We start from the raw sequence: 19,236 nt of genomic DNA, 5'->3' as shown, positions 1-19,236 counted from the left end.
TAGATAAGAATTACTTTGATTGGACGGCAGTGCAATTTGTTCCCTTTTCTCGTGTTGATCGGACAGCAGTGCACTGAGCCCTTATTGGTGCGAATATGCAGCAATGTATGATGCCCTTGCGATAAGGCATCGACAGCACACGACAATTGATGGAATGAGTTGACTCAAGATTTGACTACAGAAGCGTGGATTCGGAAGCAAATCATTCATCGTACCACCATCATCACCATATCAGGGAAGAATCCACTGGGAATCCATAGAATAGTTTATTCCTTTGATTCATACGTACATTGATGCCTTGCTTACCGCAAGCGCAAGATATAAGCCTTCCATTTCGTGGAGAAACTCAGGCTCCGATCTCTGCAGCTGGTCATGGCATGGACACTGGAGGAGGAGGTGCGGCTGCTGCGGGCGGCGCTGGAGATCGCGGAGGAGCCGGTGGAGTCCTTCGACCCCTCGGTTTCGTTAGTGGGGAGGATCAGGAGGGCGGTGAAGAGGTCGTTCACCGACGACGAGATCCTCGCGAAGGTCAAGCAGCTGAGGAGGAGCTACGAGGAGCGCTGCTCCGTGATCCGGAGCGGGATGGCCGTCGGAGTTGGCGACGCGGCCGTGTTCGAGATCAGCGGCAGGATTTGGGGTGGAGCGCGCGACACGGCCGCGACGACGACGACGACTGTTGCGAAGAAGATGGTGACCAGCTCGATAGTGATGTATTATAGGAGGAGACTTAAGAAGCCGAACATGAAACAACAGTGTTGATGCTACGGTTTTCTCTCTCTCTCTTCCTTTCTCTCTCTCCGTAGTGATGAAGAAACTGGTGGAATTCTGTACGTATCAGAGAAGTTTTGGGCTCGGATTCAATCTCAGGCCATGGATTTCCTTGCAAACATGAAAATTTCATACTCATTTGGACTTCATCCTGCAACAAAATGCACACAGATTCAATTCAAAAGTTGAGAGTTTCACTTTCATTGATGTATCTATCTGTATCGGCATGGAAGAAGAAATGGAACAGCAATGTGTAGGGCGTAATCCATAAACATACAGCCTCTGTTATACAATTACAACTAAAGAATATTATTGCCCAGCTGAGGCTGTCCTAAGTCATCATGCCAAGATGATCAACCTGCTTAGAAGAGGATCAAAAATGTTGCGTGCAACATTTATGCTGGTCTGGATTCAATAATACAACACAGGATGAACAAATAAATACAAGAACCCACCGTTGAATTAACCATCTTTTACGACTCTCAAGATATGAAGCAACTAGTAGTCGGCAGTCACTCATTTGTTGGAAATGAGGGCCAAACATGGTGCTTTAGATGGTTGTTGTTTAAAATTTCTGATGCATGCATGAGAACCTGCAACTCAGATGAATGCATGATTACAACAATGGATCCAACTGAAGAATTCCCACGACATTTAAATGAGTTCACCGATAAGGGCAGCTTTCTTCAACAACAATCTCTATATGTTTAATAAGTTGATCTGAAGACAAGCAGAGAACATACATAAGTTGCTAGGTCGGATATTCTTCGTATCAAATAAACCCCCTACCAATATGCCAGACGCTATGCGTTCTACTTGCCACTATGCTATAAGTTGTGGCTATCACCTGCCTACAAAATCAATTTCTGATGATAGTTGTTGCTCCTTTGAAGAAACCAGTTTGGCGCTTTCTCGGTCTCGCCTAAATACAATGTAAAGGGGACTGTAAAACAAGCAGCACAAACCAAAAGGAACGATGGTCATCATAAATAGACCCCTCGAGAGTGCCAATGCTCCTTCAGCAGAGCCACCAACTGACTTGAGCGACTTTGAATCGTAGCCATAAATCTTCTCAGTAAGGATACCTACTGCTGGTGCTGCAAATGAGGAGAATGATCCTTCAAATGCACGGTCGAAAGCATAAATCATGGTACGGTGCTTCGGGGGGACAACCTCGGCAAACATGGGGTTGTTGGCACAGGAAGCACACCAGCTGATTGTGAGGCCCATGAGGAGTAGGGTGGCAGCAAAAGCGTTCCAGTTGTTCACAGATGGCCGGATCCCAGTAAGAAGAATCCATGAAAAGGGAATACCCATGAAGGCACTGAACTGAGCACACATAACTCGGCCTGAGTCTGGATAGTACTTCGACAATCGATCAGCTATCATCCCCCCAAGGAAGGAACCCATAGCACATCCAATGGCGAAAAGACTGTTTAAGGCAGCTGAGCTGTTATTATCAAACCCTGAAAGATAAGATTAAGATGTATAGGATTAGAAAGTAACAAGTTATCTTGTCAAAAATTCAAAATTCATATAGTCAACAAAGTTCTAAGGGATACTTAGAATAACAGATCATATGTAAATATTTTATTATACCTATCAGTTCAAACCACATTGTGAAAAAAACCATTGCTGTCCAAGGTAGTGAACCAACAATTCCCTGCAAGACAATGATTTGAAATGTCTTGACTTTCATTACAGATCTCATTGCCAACCAGGAATTGCTCCAGATCGAGGATGGAGGTACAGTACTTTTCATTACCAGGTTAGCCCTGGAAAAACGAGCATAGATTACACACAATTAGAAGATCAACTAGTAAACCAGTTTGATGCACTAGTTAAGTCCAGTGTATTTAGAATCACTAGTAATCATCAAAATGTTGGTAGAATTGGTGTGAAATATATGCAGATCATTCAGAAAATAATCACTACAATCTTAGATTCAAATGACAAGGAGACATAAACTAATCATAAAATTGATTATTAATACTCCAAGTGTGAACAATATATGAATATTATCAGAGAATGGGTCAAAAGATGGATCAACAAGAATTATGTTCTCAAATGTCTTAGGAACCAGGCAGAAGAACAGAAAAATATATATGAACCATGTTTAAATATTAAGGCAAATCACCTGTTTCAGGATCAGAAAAGGTCATATTTAAATTTAGGTTAGTTATTGAAGTAGTAGTAGCCCCTCCTATAAATGGGAATATAAATAAAAGTAATAACACCCTGTTTGTTTTAACTTTTTCACTTTACACCATTTTAACAGACTTTGCCCTCCTTAAACATGAGATATTTCTTAGGCTGTCCAGGCAGCATTAACTGTATTAGCACAGGACTGAAACACCATGTTTTGGTTGCAGACTTTATCCTTTATCCACATATTGATTTATCAGATCTTTAGGTTAACTCACAGCAGTCACTTTATATCTAGTTAAAATATGCCAAAAAAATTAGATGCTATTCAAGCTGGCTTCATGCCATGATTAAGGTCTCTAAAGTTGGCTCATGTTTTAAAATACAAGCACCCAAACAAAAATCTCATTAGTGACAGTGTGCAGAGAAAGCTTCAACAAAGATCCTTAACTGACTAAATTTATCTGCTGCATTATAATCATGCCTTGACTTGCATTGCACATAATGAATTGCAATTCTAAATTCTAATATATGATTGGACATAATAAAATCAGATAGTGAAGTGTAAACCACAACAAAATTTCAAGTCTAGAGGAATCAGAATAACAATATCTAAACACAATATTGAAGCCTGAAAAATGATAGTTACCTTTCGGTGTCATCATCAGCACCGACAGCAACTAAAGGGTCTCTCCTAGGGTCAACAACAAAAAGAAACACAAGAACTCCAATTAGCAAGCTCAATGATGCCATCATGATGAAAGCACAACGCCACCCTGGTATTCCCCAGTACTCATGTCCTGCCATGATTGTAGCCAAAACACCACCTCCAATGCCCCCTACCGAACCAATAAGATTTAGTAATCCAAATCCCGTACCACGCAAACCATCCATGTAACTATCTGCAATGAACGATTGGAGTGCAGGGATGACAATGGCCAAACCCAAGCCATTTATTGCTCTCCAGAAAGCAACCTGATTAAAATGCTGGCTTACACCAACTGCAGCTGTTGATAAAGCCCAGCATGCAGTACCCATAGCAAGAACTACAGGACGGTCATGATGAAGGGCTAGAACTCCTGCCATGGGTGATGATACTGATTGCACAAAGTTACGTATAAAGGTAAGATATCCAAGTTCGATGGGTCCAGCATTAAAGGCCTCGCTAACTTCTTTATAAACAGCTGGTAAGAGATTCTCATCAGCACGCTCCATTATAGAAGCCATGTTGATGAGAATAAGAGATAGAGAGAACCCAAATATTCTCCTTGATCTGTCAAAAGAAACAATAATAACTAGGCTCAAAAAACTGTTAATGTCATTCTATATTAATCTTGTGACATGCATATGACATCAAGAAACAGTCGATACAAGGAACAAGAATAACATGAATGGTTTGTACAAATTCATTTTTGAAAGTCATGCAACAAAATATTTTCCCCTGAAATGGCATTTTAACAATAAAGTGCAATAAGATATACCTCTGAGTATGAACGATCGTCAAAGAAAAGAAAGTCACTACAACCATCTTCTATCAGGTATATCACTACTATGGATGGCTACAATGCCTCTTAAACTTACTGTGTAAATAAATGACACATGAAAAAACATAAACTACCAAACCCTGGACTTTCTCATGTTGAAATAATGCTTCTAAAAGGTACTAACACAATAGCCAGGAGTCAGATTAAATGACTCTGTCCTATATAGATAGACCATTATATAGCACAAATGGAATATGATGCCAAAAGTTGCAATATGATGCTGGATACTGAAGCATACATGTACAGCAAGGGATTGGTGTGACACTGAGATGAATCGAGATGACATGTCCATTAAATACACACTGAAGTTTGAATATGGATCTATATAAATTATTCACAATGGATGATATTTAGAAATATTAATTCATAATCTGATTCTTGTACTGGTAGGAAGTAGGCATGTTATGACAAAGTACATGTTTGTGGTAAAGGCAGCAACTCAATATCAAACTACTAAGCAGAATTGGTGAACCAGCTATCAGGACAGTAGTCAATTGCGTCAACCACTCATCCCTGCAATTCTAAAAAGCCTCAAGCAATTCAACTTTGAGTTCAATAAAACCAATAAAAGTATGATCTTTTGAAACCACTAGCAGACAAATTCAGTCATTAAAATGCAAATAGAAGCCTGCTAGAAAACACACAATCATAGTTCCAAAAACAGGATTACACCAATCATAGACCTGCAAACATGAATTCTTTTACAATAAATTTAAGTAGCAAGATATGATATTCACATCACAACTAGTATATCATCTTCCGCTAACCAACTTATCTACTGTATAAAATCTAGTCTAAATTATTCAAGACTTCCAAGTTACATCCACCAGAGAGAGAGACGAGTAGTTGCTGACTTCATTTCATCTTAAATCAGCTGGTGAGAGGTGTGGATCCATTTTCTTTCGATGATAGTAAGTTCGGAGGACTTGGAATGAGTCTAAGATATCCATTCTTCTCACCTACTTCTTCATTCATCATACTCTAGCTTCCCTTTTCTGCTCTTTTACAAACATCTAAGCTCCATAAACTTAGAGTACAACTTATTTCATTTTATTATTCAACTTCACTTACACTCATTTTTTTAATATATGCCTCAACTTCTTTTAACAGTTTGTAGAACAAGTACAACTTCTACTACATTAGATGCAAATGGAGTAGCTATAGAAACCATTCAAATTCCAGGTACTTCTATATTTTGATTAGGCTTTAAATGTACTTCGATATCTTGTAAATGTTCTCCTACAAGTCAGGCATTCTTGAAACAAATTCGATTATGTTTTGTTCCGTTCAACTTATTCATTTTCCATATACCAATTAAATCTCATGTTCCCTTGTCCAGTGACAGTTAGAACATATAAGAGGGATTAGTTCCACATGGTGAAAAGATTAAATGGGCCCAGATATATTTGTAACATATTAGCTTAAGCTCTTAAGTTTAATCATGTTCACTTCCATATTGATGCCCTAACTTAATTGGCGCATTCCTCATTTTTAAATATAAATCTACCTGCCAGAGGTATTAGAGCACAGGGATGGGCTGATTTGATGAGTGGCAGACTACCATGAATATATAGGTTTGATATGTTTTTGTCACGTTATGCAGTTAAACCTCAATGCAATGCTTGCTAATGCTGGATAACCTGCAATTTAAAAGGCTAGCATGGACTAGCGAGAAGATGTGTTTGATTCTCGATCCAAGTTTGCAAGATTTAATTGATGCCATGTTGGTCTGTGTGGTTAATCGTGTAATAGCATGGTCGATTCATGGAGGAAGACTAGTTATTGGATGCGCTGTGGAACTCTTGTATAAGGCTGAGATTATTAAGACATGTGAGAGGTGTTAGCAGTACAAAGTGAAAAGATTAAAGAATATGGCTAGATATACTGGTGTTAACCAATAACTTATCATCTTAAAACTTTGGGATTGGATGAATGTCCAATTACCATACTGATGCACCAGTTAGTTCTCAGACACTTCCGACACAGTAAGATATCCCCGCAACACCTTTATAGGTTGTCCTACCTAGCCAGCCATATTGTTGAGTTCACCCAGATGTTTAACTCATATCATGGTTATAATATGGGCAACCTCGTTACACATTTCTATGTATTCCAAGATAAATGTGATCAAGGTCGGGTAGTTCATATCTTATTCTAGTCATCATGGAATATTTGATCAGAATCAAGATCAGAAAGAGAACCAATTTTTAGTACCATCAGAGTCTACTCCTACAATAAAGAAAACCGACGAAAACACTCACAAAATTCCAGCCATTCGAGTTTGCTTTGTTATGGGATCGGATATACGGTTAAAACCAGCCCAGTTGGTTCTTCTATCTCAGTTGTCCCAGTATGCATTTGCTTCCCTTCCTCAGACCACAAAGAAGGAAAGAGCAATATAGGAAAATAATCAAGCTGTAGATGGCATCAAAGAATAATATTTCAGCAGTAGTTACCAAATTTTATCAGAGAAATTACCACAAGCTTGTCATATCAAGGAAAGCCCCGAATCAATTAAACATTCTAATGTTTCGAACGCCAACCAAATCCTCAGCGCAAAAGAATATATAATGATAACAATAGAGCATCATAAACAAACTGAATCGGAAAAATAAGAGCAGATGGAGAAGATTTAGAGAAGCTTACCTCATTTTGCCTCGAGAAGTCAAGGAGGAGGTCCCATGAGGAGAGGAGGCGGCCCTGTGTCTCATAAGAAACAAATATAGCCCAGATGGAGGAGACGGAGACGAAGGCGAAGCCTAAACAACCGCTCTCCTAGATCTGCAATCTGTCCGCGTCAAGCGATTGGGACCTTGAGATCGGGGCGCGTCGGAGAAACCAGCGGACGAATTGAACCATTGACTCAGGAAAAGAAAAGTATTCGTGCAAGGGGAGAGCGTGCGGACGAAGGCAGGGCAACACGCTCTCGGCCCTCCAACTCTTAATTGCAGCAGTATTTCTACCCTGTCTGCCCAGTTCCCTACCGGCGATACCATTGGAGATTAGAGTCCCATCTGTGGAGCCCACGAACTAGTTTAGACTGAGGAACGGAGGGGTAGATGGCGTGCGTAGGTTGGGTTAGATGGAAAAGGAATCGCTATTATGGTGTGCGCTGCCGGTGAACCCGGTTGAATATACCCATGTGTTGATTGGATGATCGTCGTCTGATGCAAAAGGGACCCACAGCGTCGCGTATTCTATCATCAAGGAGTGGACGGTCCAGATCTGAGGCGGCCCCACCCCACCGGCCCGCAATAACTGGGACCCACGGGCGGCAGTTCGCGGAGAAAGGACGTGGCGCGGCCCCCTGGCCACGACTGACGAAGCGACTGGTCTATCGACGTCAGAATCGGGCGCGCGAAGTGCTGTGATCTCGAGTGCCCGTGACCGTGGACCGATTGGGATGGCTACATTTCCTGGACGGTGTCTCGGTCAACACAGGTGAGCCAAGGCCCACAACGATGGGACCCACCAATCTTCTCACAGACAGCTACGCTACCGGGAGATCGGAGACTTCGGGCGTGCGTGTAGGAGAATGAAGACTGCCGAAGCGACGTCAACGGTAAGGCGTCGAAGCAAGCCTGCATAACTACCGCGACGCTCCCAGAACCGGACCCACTTCCACAGCCAAAGAAAACGTGGGGCCCGGTTGAGTCAGAACCCATCAGACCGAGGTTTGTGACTGATGTTAATGAAACGATAGACAGAACTACCGAAGGATGATTGCAACCAAGACTCAGCTGCTTCTCATTGGCATACCTGATTGATCCGATCGATTCAAAAGGATGACACAGAATTCTGATGGAACCTCGTTTGGTATTAGACTTTGTTTTGCCTCATCAAAAGATTTCTCTAGTCACAATTGACCAAGTAGACAGCGGCCAAAAACATCCCTTGTGAATGGAGCCTCTCCCAGTAGGGTTCTCATGGATAACAACATCTGCCGAGCCTCAGCCTCCTTCACAGCAACTGTGTTCCAAGGTATTGCTGGGGAGGCTCTAACAATCTTGATTCCAAGGGAATCATGGTTTATAGAGGAATATGATCTCCACAGCAATCAGAAATAGGTAAGAGGGGAACATTTTGCTTCAAAAATTGTATGAGACTCCTAATTTCAAAGTGATAAAAAGGTTTTTTTTTGTTAAAACCTTCAAAAACCAAATAAAATAAAAAAATATCACATTCTCAATCATAAAAAAGAGTGACTATAAAGTATCTTCTCATGGTCTAAATTTAGTTTGTAATCCAAACCTTCTCCAGATGTAGGAGATACATCCAATAACATAGTCTTATGTTAATGACAGAATGATTTGTTTTTACACTCTATATAAATATATTCATCATTCCTGCAATTGTAACATATCTTTACCAATTAATTTGTCAATTCTCCAGGATAAAGTTGTCTACTGTTTTGTTGACTGCTTGATCCTAAATAGCTAAACTTCCAATCCATTACAGTGTCATAATTCTAACATATTTCAAGGTTTCCAGTAGCATTCATAAATATCTATTTAGATGAAGACAATATATCTTCCAATTTTCATTCATCATTTGAAGGTTATTTATTGTGTTTGAAGTTGAATTAGATTCTGTCTTATAAAAGCTTTTGTTAATTTACTCACTCTCTGGACACATTTATCTTTATTACTAATGCATCGTAAAGATTGGATGTCATTTGTATCTGAGTATAATTAATTATAACCATGCTATTCTTATGCATATATATTTTTTTTATCAAAAAAACTCTCCAAATAGTTTCAAATTATTTCCATAAACTTAATTCATTGATTAATTTTTTTATGCAGTATGACCCTTTTATATAGGCTCGAGTATACGAAAAAAATATAATTATATTTCAGTCTTAATTTGAAAAATAATCTTCCTCTTATAATGATTTTTTTGATTTGTAAGCTTCCATGGATGAAAATTTAATATTTCCAATCAAAATTTACAATGATCAATGAAAGATCAAATCTGACTTTTTCTTTCTGCATTTGTTTCCTTCTTAGTAAATATTGTTACATCACAACTTGTGATATATGCAAAATACCTCTAAACTAATTAAATTTATTCACTAAGAGATAAACTAAATTGGTTTCACATCAAAAACTGAACTTATGTTCATGATCTCATATTTTTTAGATAATCCACAACATAATATCCTTAAAACACTGAACTTGATAGTTGATAATTCTTCATCTTACTTTCCAACTGACATTTTCTTTTAATTTTCCTCCCCTTTAGAATCCAAAATATTTGACTTCATCTACAGCTTCAAGTGGCATATTTAATCCTTTGCTCTTCTGGTGTAACAATCTCTTAATTTTTAGGGTTTCTACTTTCTCTTACTCTCAGTTCTAATAGTATATGTTGTTCTGTCAGGTAATGGTGATGAGTTTTATTTTGTAAATGTTATGAACATAACCTCAAAGTAATGTCAGTCAACCAAATAACAAATGAAGTATATAAGCACTACAGATCAGAACATGTGAGAATTCAGTTCTACTTGCATTTGGTGTCCCATTGAAGAAGATGAAGCTTTTGCTCAGGTTGACTATTAAACCCTAAAATGTCCTAAGATCATATGCAACCCTCAAAGCTTCCACCTAGGAAAGTCATAAAAGATGTTTTCTTGTGAAGACCAAGGAGTTTAGTTAAAGTCAACACCCACCTAAGAATCATTCATCCTCAAAATCCCATACTCAAGAGAGTAGTATCTAAATCTTAATCTGATCCAAGTTATAGAACAGTTTGACATGGAAACTTCATCAAGCTAAACCCCCTAATAGATCCAACTCCTATCTCTCTTGCACTATATCCTTGCCTTCAAATCATTCATGGAAATTTCAAAGTCCATTATACACAAATAAATCCCCCAACTTTTGACTCGAGAAAATCTTAAAATGTGAAATTGTCATATCAGATGGGGACTTAAAAAAGTATAAAAAATGATCTAAATTCAACACAAGTTGCAACCTGAACGTAAATGATGATGAAGAAGACCTCTTAGTCATGGATGCAACCAAAAGAGAGGAAAACGAAATCCAAAATGGAGTAAAGCCTCCAAGGAAACGGCACGAAGAAAGAGGCTGCCACTGGGACTTGATGAGGACAAGAAGAGTAGTTAAACTAAGAGATCATCAGCTTTTCCTTCTCTCTCTCCACTCATTCTCCTACATTTCCTTCCGGGTGATGAGAAGCTCAAGACGCATAACGCCTGTCGTAGTTTTCGCTGCACTGTGAAGCTGTTGGCCTCGGGAAACAGCTTCCTCAGAACAGGACGACACCCCTCATTTACTCCCTCTCTTCGGGACTCAGCTCCGATTCCTCCGACTGTCTGCTTAAAGAGCTTACAGACCCGTAACTACAGGCTTCTGTCTGCGCCACGACCACCTTCTTCGTCACAACAGCACAAACAGACAGACTAACCAGAAAGAAAGAAGTGCACAAAGTAGTAAGATTCAGTGTTCCTTTTCTGAAAGAAAGACTGTAAGAATTTGGCAAGAGCATGTGTGCGTGATGATGGAGGACTCGAATCGAGTAATAGAATTAGTAGCTTTCAAGAAGATACTCATATTGGAGTAGCATACAAGAAACCTATGCAGCAGCATAATTATGATTCGAAGACTTCAAATTGACAATAAGAGTGGAAGTACATTGCTGAACCTCTTTTTCCGGGGTTAACTTGCAGATCTCCTCCTTCCTTCCCTTTCCCTTGCAAGCATACCAGATAAGAAGCGACGGCGCATCACTCTTTCGGTCTCTTCTTCCACCGTGCATGCATGCCTTTTGCACATAAGCTTATCTTCTGCCATCGAAGTCGAAACTCCGAGAACTCATGGTTTTGTACAACGCTTCTCCAAATCAGAAGAAAGATGAGGATGATGATCCTATGCCGAACCGAAATAAGGAAACGAAGAAAGCAGCAAAAGAAGATTAAGTTGAGAGAAAGAAGAGAGAGAAGAATTCCTGAATCTTCCGAATTGAGGCTAAAGCTGGCATCAGCATGAGCTCCTGCGGGGTTTCTTCACAAAGTGGGTGGTGAATTGCTGTTAGGATCAGAAGGAGGCGCGCCCTCCTGCGCCGGTGGCCCAGCTGTATGCATCGGCTGGCAACTGGAGATTATTGAGGAGGTTTGGCGGGAGGCCGTGGAGGAGCGGATTGTTGGGGTCGAGTAGCTGCTGCTGCTGGGGCTGCTGCGGTGGAGTCGACTGTCCTACCAGTCCAGGCGACCCGAGAGCACCCTGCTGAGCTTGTAGAGGTTCCTCCTCGTCGAGCGGCAGCCTCTCGTAAGCTGCGTTTCCGAAGGATGCGGCCATTATAATTACTGGTCCTGATGCTATTAGAGCCCCGACGACGCTACCCCCGACAATCTGGCCCTGCCCGCCGGCTAGGTATATGGTGAGGCCACTGGCGGCAGGTGGTGCAGGCGGCGGAAGAAAAGATCCGGAGAGAGAAAGAATCTCGAAGCGGCCACGAAGGTTGACGACAGCGCTGGAAGAGGCAGGCTGGCGCAGGTTGACGTTGGTGACGGTGCCGCTGCCGCTGAGGATGCAGACGCCCCGCTGCCGGCGGCAGGCAAAGCTGGCGACGCTCTCGACGATATCGCACCCGCCCGCGATCTCCATCACGTGCGACCGCAGCGCGTTGGCGCTGTCCCTGGTGATGATGATCGGCGGCTTCGGCTTGTTCTTGGACCCGGCTGGGCGGCCGCGCGGCCGGCGCATGATCTCCCCCTCTCCGCCGGCGGAGAAAGTTGCTGGAGCCAGCTCCTTGCCGTCGCCGCCGCTGGAATTGTTATTCTCGTCGTTGTTACTGTCGTCATGGTCGCGCTTCGTGCCACGGCGGAGGCCGCTGTGTTCTTCCTCGACCTTGAGCTGCTGCTGTTGCTGAAGGTGCTGAAAGTGGAGGGGATGGAACTCTTGGCCATGGAAGGGAGGAGGGAGATGGTGGCCATGCGTGGATGCTGAAATTGGATCCATCAATTCCTTAAACGCCGTTCCTCTCTCTTTTTTTATCCTTTGCTTATAAAAAACGAAACTAGCTGGTGTGCACCCTCAGGAAGTGCAACTGTGCGGATCAAACAAATAGGAGGTCTAGTTCTTGAAACCAAGATCGAAGGTGGACGCTTTGATGAGGAGTAGTAAAAGGTAATCTAGACGGGAAAAGGAAGGCGGCGGTCTGTCTCTCCTTCCTTGCTTTTCTAATACCAATCTTTCTAGGAATCGAAAGCTGCAAAAATGGAAGTGAAGAGCTCCATCAACCGATTCATCTTTCCCGCGGAGGGGAGGGGGTTGTTTTGGGGAGGAGGAAGGGGCGGAAGGGATTGCTTTAGGAGGCGCTTGGATTAGGGTTTGGGCAAGTCAAGGGGAGGGAGGGAGGAAGGAAGGAGAGAGTGGGGGGAAGGGATGGCTGTGGCCGGGGTTTGGTGTTGGCGGTGGGTGGGCCTCAACTCTTGATATGCTATTCTTTTTTGTTTCCCCTTTGTCCCCTCCCCACGTTCTTGAACTCATCTCCCCACTCCATTTCTTCTCCTCATTAATCTCTCCGTCAACAGCTCTCCCCATCCATATCCGCTGCCTCCTCTCTCTCTCTCTCTCTCTCTCTCTCTCTTCATTTCTCGATCTGATCTTCCCTCTGTATTGTTTGTTACAGTGGATCGAACCACGGCATTAATTATGCTTCTCTCTCAGAGCTCTCTTAGTCAAGGTCAGCTTAAATTTAGATGTAGTTGCTAAAGAAGACACTACCTTCGTAGTTATCCTTGTGATTACACTCTGCACAGAGTCACTGGAAACGACGGACCCAGTTCACTGAATCCCACCAATCATCGCCCATCATCGAACGGGATCGTGATGCCGATCGGTTGAGTTAGCTGGACCGCGCATGTTGCGGGACACCGGATCCGACACTACAGTGATTACCACCTCGATTTGGACTTTGGAGGAACAGCGTGGCTCCCACGTTATGGAATCCATCACGCATGACACAGTTGGGGGCAATAGCACGCCCACGCGTTGATTCTGTACTCGCTTGACTACCTGCCATGTGAGAGATTTCGCACACGTTGGGTCCCACTGCTATCACCCGCATTGCAAATCACAGGTTAGATTCGAAACGGGTAAGACAGAACGGGTCGAGAAACATGGAGCCACGTACAAGGGGTAAGAGAATCTAGTGAGGGTGCGTGTGTGTCTCTCTCTTCCATGTGGAGAAATATTTCCAGCGAGGTCAGAGGCTGTCGTGACAGAGCAGGAGAGGAGGGGAGGAGGGAAAGGGGCTCGAATCTCGAGGACGCATCGGTGACTGGGCGTCGACATGTGGCATTCGAGGACATCGCGCCCGGGTCCTAAGTCGTGGTCCCCGGCGTCTGACCAGCGTGCGGGCCCCATGACGGCCCCACTATCGACGTGATGTCTCGATCACAGCCGTCCGACAGCTCACAAGCGGAGAGGGCCGGCCGACGCGTCCCGGACTCACTCAGCTTCCGTATTCGTGGTGGTTGCGCCAACACTGGGACTCGCAGCACTGTTGGTTTATTCAGCGGGTCCCATTGTGGTTCCCACTTTTTTGTCCAATCGAGAAACAAGCTTTCCTGGACGGGGGAGCCTTGCACGGCGCCACCAACCCGTCCACGCAGCAGTAGAACCGTAGATGGGTGTCGTCGCGGGGCCTCGCGGGTTGGCCGGCCGCTGACCCACTGTGGCAATGGCGCCCACGCTCTCCGAGGCGGCCGTGCGCTCCATCTCCTCGTCGTCAACGTCACCTCACCACGGTAAGAGATCTTCCGTTTCCTCGATGGACGGGTGAAGTACGTCTGCCACTTCACTGCCTCTTCACCGAAAGAACGCACCCAGCTCAAGTTGATGTCAGCCATCTACATGATAGAGACGGGCAAATCAGAGAGAGAGAGAGAGAAGGGGCTGGATTACGTATACACTAAGCCATGCATGGAAGACTGGGAGAAAATACTGAATCGATTTGTCTTTTTGTCATCTATGAAGGGAGAAGAACGAGAACAAGGCAGTCGAAATCGATGATTGGATGTGTTGACATACTTCTGCAGTTTGAATGCGATCGGCAATGGCTGCTTCCCCCACCGAACTAAGCACGGAGACAAGGCAGCAATTAGAACAGGAACTAAAACGTGTTCTTTTGGTCGTCGGAGACGTGTTTAGTGTTCGACGTATATCGTTTTGATATCATTTATGGAGAGGGTTTAGTCGTTGCGTACACACATTCGCAGATCATCACACAGCTTGACTTGCATGTTCGTCAAGTTAATATAACAAATACGTTGGATTTCTTCATGAGATATTTGAATAATGGAGAAAATAATATAACAAATTCGAGTCATGCATTTCTTAGAGCATCAAATGTGATACTTTACGTATGGTGGACGCTTTCATCGATATCGATATAGGGTTCGATAAAGATTAGTTGAATGTGTTGGAATGCTTTATTCTTATTTTTGGCAAGCTTGTATGGCAACCAAAAGCTAGTTGTTGTTTATGGTCTTTGATTGAAGAATGTTTCCGAATATTTTTGTACAAATCTCGATTAGTGTGAATATTTTGATTAGTTTATGTAGCCAAAAGATCACTCTGAAGCATTATGATGTCTTGTGATTAATGGTTGATGGGCTATTTATTAGCTGTACCTACTAAAACATCTCTTGAGAGAGTTACTTACCACTCGCAAAGAAGGATCCCTAAAGGACAAAATCTAAGTGATTATATTAGTAAACCTTGTATTACTTGTTTAGCGAATGTACGTAGAAGGATAAGCATGCATTGACGCAGGCTGTCGGAGTCTCAATCATGATGACATTGGTTGGGTCATACGATTCATAGTCCTCCCAAAGCATCCCTTCTTTTTGTCCTTTGATGGAACTATTACCTTGTTTGCGAGTTTGGTACATTCCAAGAACTTATTCTGATCACTGTGTCTTACAGGAATAATTAGGATGCTATCGAATTTGATGTAGGTGATTGATCCGTCACATGGTTTTACAGTGCTAGAAATGCATGATAGTTTCGCTTCATCTCGCCACATTTGATGCATGTAGCTAAAAGAATGGAGTAAATTTTGATTTATTGTTTATTGTTTGGATATATTAGTAACCGATAATGACAAGTGCAGCATATGATTAACAATTTCGATACAATGAATAACTATATAATGCGAGACTTTGATCCAAAAATAGGATGTAATTATTGTGTTGCTTGAAATCATTTGTAAAGTTGGTATTATGGAAAAACAAAAAATTTGCCTCAAGAACAATTGCTCAAAAGCAATATGTAAGAAAACATCTAAATGCTACTTGACATCACCATAGATGGCCTAACGAAAAATTTAGGATAATTTTTTATTACATGGTTGATAAACTCTTCAAGCTGAATCAGATCCAATCTAATTTCTTTTTTAAGCCAAATCAAGACAATTTGATGGATGTGTCTGATCTAAAGATAATCTACATCACGTACTTTCGATAATATCCCTTCGATGCCTAAATCAATAGATCAATCAAACAAGTTAGATCTAAGTGCTCGGTGGTATGAGATATACCTATGAATCTTTTTTTATAGTGACGCTCGAAACGTTCGTCTAATGCATAGTCTATGTGATTGTGGGGCTGAAAAATCTAACCATAACTATCGCTAACCTACGATACTTTTCGGATTGCGTAGTTTTCAGACATATAGTATTGATCAAGCACATCCATCTATGTGTCGGTCACATAGAACCAAGATGTCAATAAGGCAACTCCTCCGTGTTGACCACATGGTGAAGAGGCATCGATGGGTCGACATATCAATCGCATAAAACTAAGGTGTCGAACACATTGAATCCACGTGTTGGATATATAGTGCTGACATATCGATCACATCAATATTTATTTATTTTTCATACCACACATAAAATCATTATATGTCGACACAAAGATCTCATAGAGGGCAAACTCAGCATGCAAAGCAAACGTGTAATCAAACACATGGGAGTGGCTGCTGACGAAGAAGCCAAAGGTTCGAAGTTTGACGCCACGATATGAGATCCTCGTCAAGTATACGACAGATTAGCAATTTTGAACCCTTAAAAGTTCTTGAAGCTTGTGCGGATGATGGAGGAGACTGACCACTTCTCCACCGGCGCTGTCGCCGAGAAATTCCCCCATGGACTTCGTTCCACCTCACCGAAGAACGATGAAGCTGTATTTGCCAACGAGTATAATCTCGGACGTGAATATAATCTGATGAATATTTTTATGTTTACAGAAGAATAGTCTCTATGTTTTTTGTATTTTTAATCTGAAAACTTTCTCCTTAGGAAATTATATATTTTTTTATAGTATTATATATTTATTTAACTAGTTTTTTCTCGAGAAGCATCTTTGATTCTCAAAGTGTCCTTTTTTTTAATCTAATATCTAAAATATGAATTGATTTTACTGTGTTATAATATTTTTCAATAATATCAAAAATTATTATAACATAATATAAGAATACTAAGTTACAGTATTTTTATAAAGATATTATATTTATAATATATTCAAAAATACTTATATAAGAGGCATGCATGGGCGAGCGGTCTCCCAGTTGTGCTTTGCCTGTGGATCCATTTGACCAGGGGAAGAGATCGAGGGGGTGGTGATGAAGAGAGGGCCTGCGTGCTGCAAGCTCTAAGAACGAAGAGCTCCGTGCTGACAGCAGCACGCCACGAGCCATTGCCGTAGCATCGGCCTCTTCGTGTTCCCCGAGAAGCTCCATCACGACGGACTGGCAGTGATCGCACACGCCCACATGCAGATGCCCCACTGTCGTGTACATTACGAGGCACTCTCGAGGACTTGGCGGCATGGCCGCCTCAGAAACTGCATGCACATGCGTTTGCATTGCTGCTCCACCCCTCACCCTCCTCTCTCTCTCGCTCGGTCGCTCTCTCTGTGTAGCCTTTTTGATTGATGTGTCGAAGAGATTCTTAGGGCGAGCATGGTGACTGACTGTGACTGCTTGCTGGAACTAGATAAACTTGAACTTGTATGAGAGAACGATCGGCATGTGTGCTTTAGGTGTGGCATTCTTGGATTACATGACAGCAGATGGAACTCATCAGACTCCACACTGCAGCAGCCTGTAGCTTTTATGAGCATACAAGTCGTGACTTCCAAAGTCATCAGCTTGATTGATTCCTCCCCCCTTCATTCACGTATATTATACTCTTCGCCAACTGATGATTAACATCTCCACTAAACATGTACATCATCCACGTCCATGTGACCGGCACTAACAGCTGCACCGCGTCGGTAAAACACCAAAGCTTTCGCTTTCATAGGAGTCCATTCTTTGAGCCAAGAGTAAGCAACGATAGGTGCTCCTCATCCTCCAGGAGAGGACTTGCACCGAGCCTAAACTAATGCTCATGGCAGCGAGCATCTTGGGGACTATTTTATTTGGTAATGCCGGCGCGGCCGACCAGAGAGAGAGAGAGAGAGAGAGAGAGAGAAAGAGCGTTCATGTGAGTGATGGCGATTGCTTTGGACTCGTCTGCTGTCCTCTTCCCACACTTGCTTGCATGTCCTCATCCCACGCGAAGTGGCATCACCATCCGTTTGTACAGCGTTAGCAAGCAGCTTTCATGCTCACCCATAAATGTCTGATGATTGTTATACACTAAAAGACCAATCAACTTTCTATGGTTATTTGAATGTATCTTTTTCGCAACACCAAATGTGTTTTCAGAACAAAGTGATATATAGTAAAAGAACATTTTTGTTTTTTTATTGTCCTAATCTTTGGTATAGATTTCTTTTTATGTTCCTCTTTCCTGTTAGTAGAGTATGGAACACCGAACAGTGTGCAATGGCTCACAGACAATGTGGCTTCAAGAGATAAGATCTCCACAATGGAAGTCAACCTGCAGAAACATGATCAAATGATTAATGAAAGGCCCTTTTGATTTGAACTTGTGGTAACTCTACAGAACATGAGAGAAATGGGCCAAAGGCCGGTCAATGTTGTCCGGCCCAATTAGGGCCCGTCTGCTGAACCGATTCGGTCCACATCACATCACCGGTGGACCAAAACGCTGTCTTCTTCTGCTGTATTCTTCGTCTATCACAAGGCTCGGTGGAGCCACCACCACTGTAACGCATACTTCATCGGACGTCCCCAAACAGGCTCATGAAACCAGCAGCTTGTCTCCACGGCTTCATCGCTTCCAACCAGTCTTCCTGTGGCCACTGATCTCCGCATCTGACACCTCCATCTTCCACTCCACCCCACCGTGATGCAACATGGTCTGCAGTTGAATCAACCAGGTCGGCAAAGAGCAGCCGATCCAGAAAGTTGAGGTTAGTAGCTCATCTTCCTTGCCACTGTGGAACATGTATTGTCTGTCTGTCGAAGCTGCAGAGTCCTTGGACTTGAGCACCATGTTGGCTCGCTCATCATTGCATCAAGTTTGTTTGGTAATCTCACTCGGAGATCTTCTTGTCGAGTAATTACTTGATTTGTTTGCATGGGGAAAGAAAGGGGAGAAACGTCCTAATTGATGCTTCGATTGACCTCAGTGTAGGCTAGCATGAAGGATTTATTGAGCACCACGGTGATGGCCAATGCAGATGGAGCTATGACTGCTCCAGATCACAAAGATTTAGGGGCCAGTGTGCCATGGCACATCCAGCAGCAGAGTTCTGTGCCCGGATGCAGTGGTCCTGAATGATCCAGTGCTGTGATTCTTATCAGTTCTTGTAATGACTCTCCGCTAGCTTTCATTATGA

General features: G+C 42.6%; 2 protein-coding genes across 3 annotated transcripts; both read right to left on the bottom strand.

Annotated features, from left to right (window-relative positions):
- Nucleotides 1-1,427: 1,427 nt before the first annotated feature.
- Nucleotides 1,428-7,347, bottom strand: LOC135629704 (uncharacterized). Of its 2 annotated transcripts, XM_065137504.1 has the most exons (5): nucleotides 7,104-7,347; nucleotides 6,719-6,872; nucleotides 3,563-4,186; nucleotides 2,368-2,543; nucleotides 1,428-2,234 (listed from the first exon to the last, which is right to left on the bottom strand). In XM_065137504.1, the coding sequence occupies exons 2-5, from the start codon at nucleotides 6,730-6,732 to the stop codon at nucleotides 1,612-1,614; spliced, it is 1,437 nt and encodes a 478-aa protein (XP_064993576.1). In that variant the 5' UTR covers nucleotides 6,733-6,872; nucleotides 7,104-7,347; the 3' UTR covers nucleotides 1,428-1,611. The 2 variants fall into 2 exon arrangements, with proteins under 2 accessions (XP_064993576.1, XP_064993575.1); XM_065137503.1 differs by lacking the exon at nucleotides 6,719-6,872.
- A 3,651-nt stretch (nucleotides 7,348-10,998) lies between these two features.
- Nucleotides 10,999-13,075, bottom strand: LOC103978792 (AT-hook motif nuclear-localized protein 22-like). The gene has a single exon (XM_009394727.3). The coding sequence runs from the start codon at nucleotides 12,437-12,439 to the stop codon at nucleotides 11,516-11,518; it is 924 nt and encodes a 307-aa protein (XP_009393002.2). The 5' UTR covers nucleotides 12,440-13,075; the 3' UTR covers nucleotides 10,999-11,515.
- Nucleotides 13,076-19,236: the final 6,161 nt, after the last annotated feature.

The sequence above is a fragment of the Musa acuminata genome, chromosome BXJ3-1 (genome assembly GCF_036884655.1).
Source record: "Musa acuminata AAA Group cultivar baxijiao chromosome BXJ3-1, Cavendish_Baxijiao_AAA, whole genome shotgun sequence".
NCBI classification, from domain to species: domain Eukaryota; kingdom Viridiplantae; phylum Streptophyta; class Magnoliopsida; order Zingiberales; family Musaceae; genus Musa; species Musa acuminata.
The sequence above is the reverse complement of the archived record's forward strand: the minus strand, read 5'-3'. Positions and strand labels throughout refer to the sequence as shown.

What these genes read in the sequence shown, in the direction of transcription:
- LOC135629704 (XM_065137503.1), bottom strand. Translation starts at nt 7,168, where the DNA reads ATGAGACACAGGGCCGCCTCCTCTCCTCATGGGACCTCCTCCTTGACT. An exon ending in ACTTCTCGAGGCAAAATGAG is followed by an intron (nt 4,187 to 7,103) that starts GTAAGCTTCTCT and finishes TTCTTTTGACAG; the next exon opens with ATCAAGGAGAATATTTGGGT. An exon ending in AATGTGGTTTGAACTGATAG is followed by an intron (nt 2,235 to 2,367) that starts GTATAATAAAAT and finishes CTTATCTTTCAG; the next exon opens with GGTTTGATAATAACAGCTCA.
- LOC103978792 (XM_009394727.3), bottom strand. Translation starts at nt 12,439, where the DNA reads ATGGATCCAATTTCAGCATCCACGCATGGCCACCATCTCCCTCCTCCC.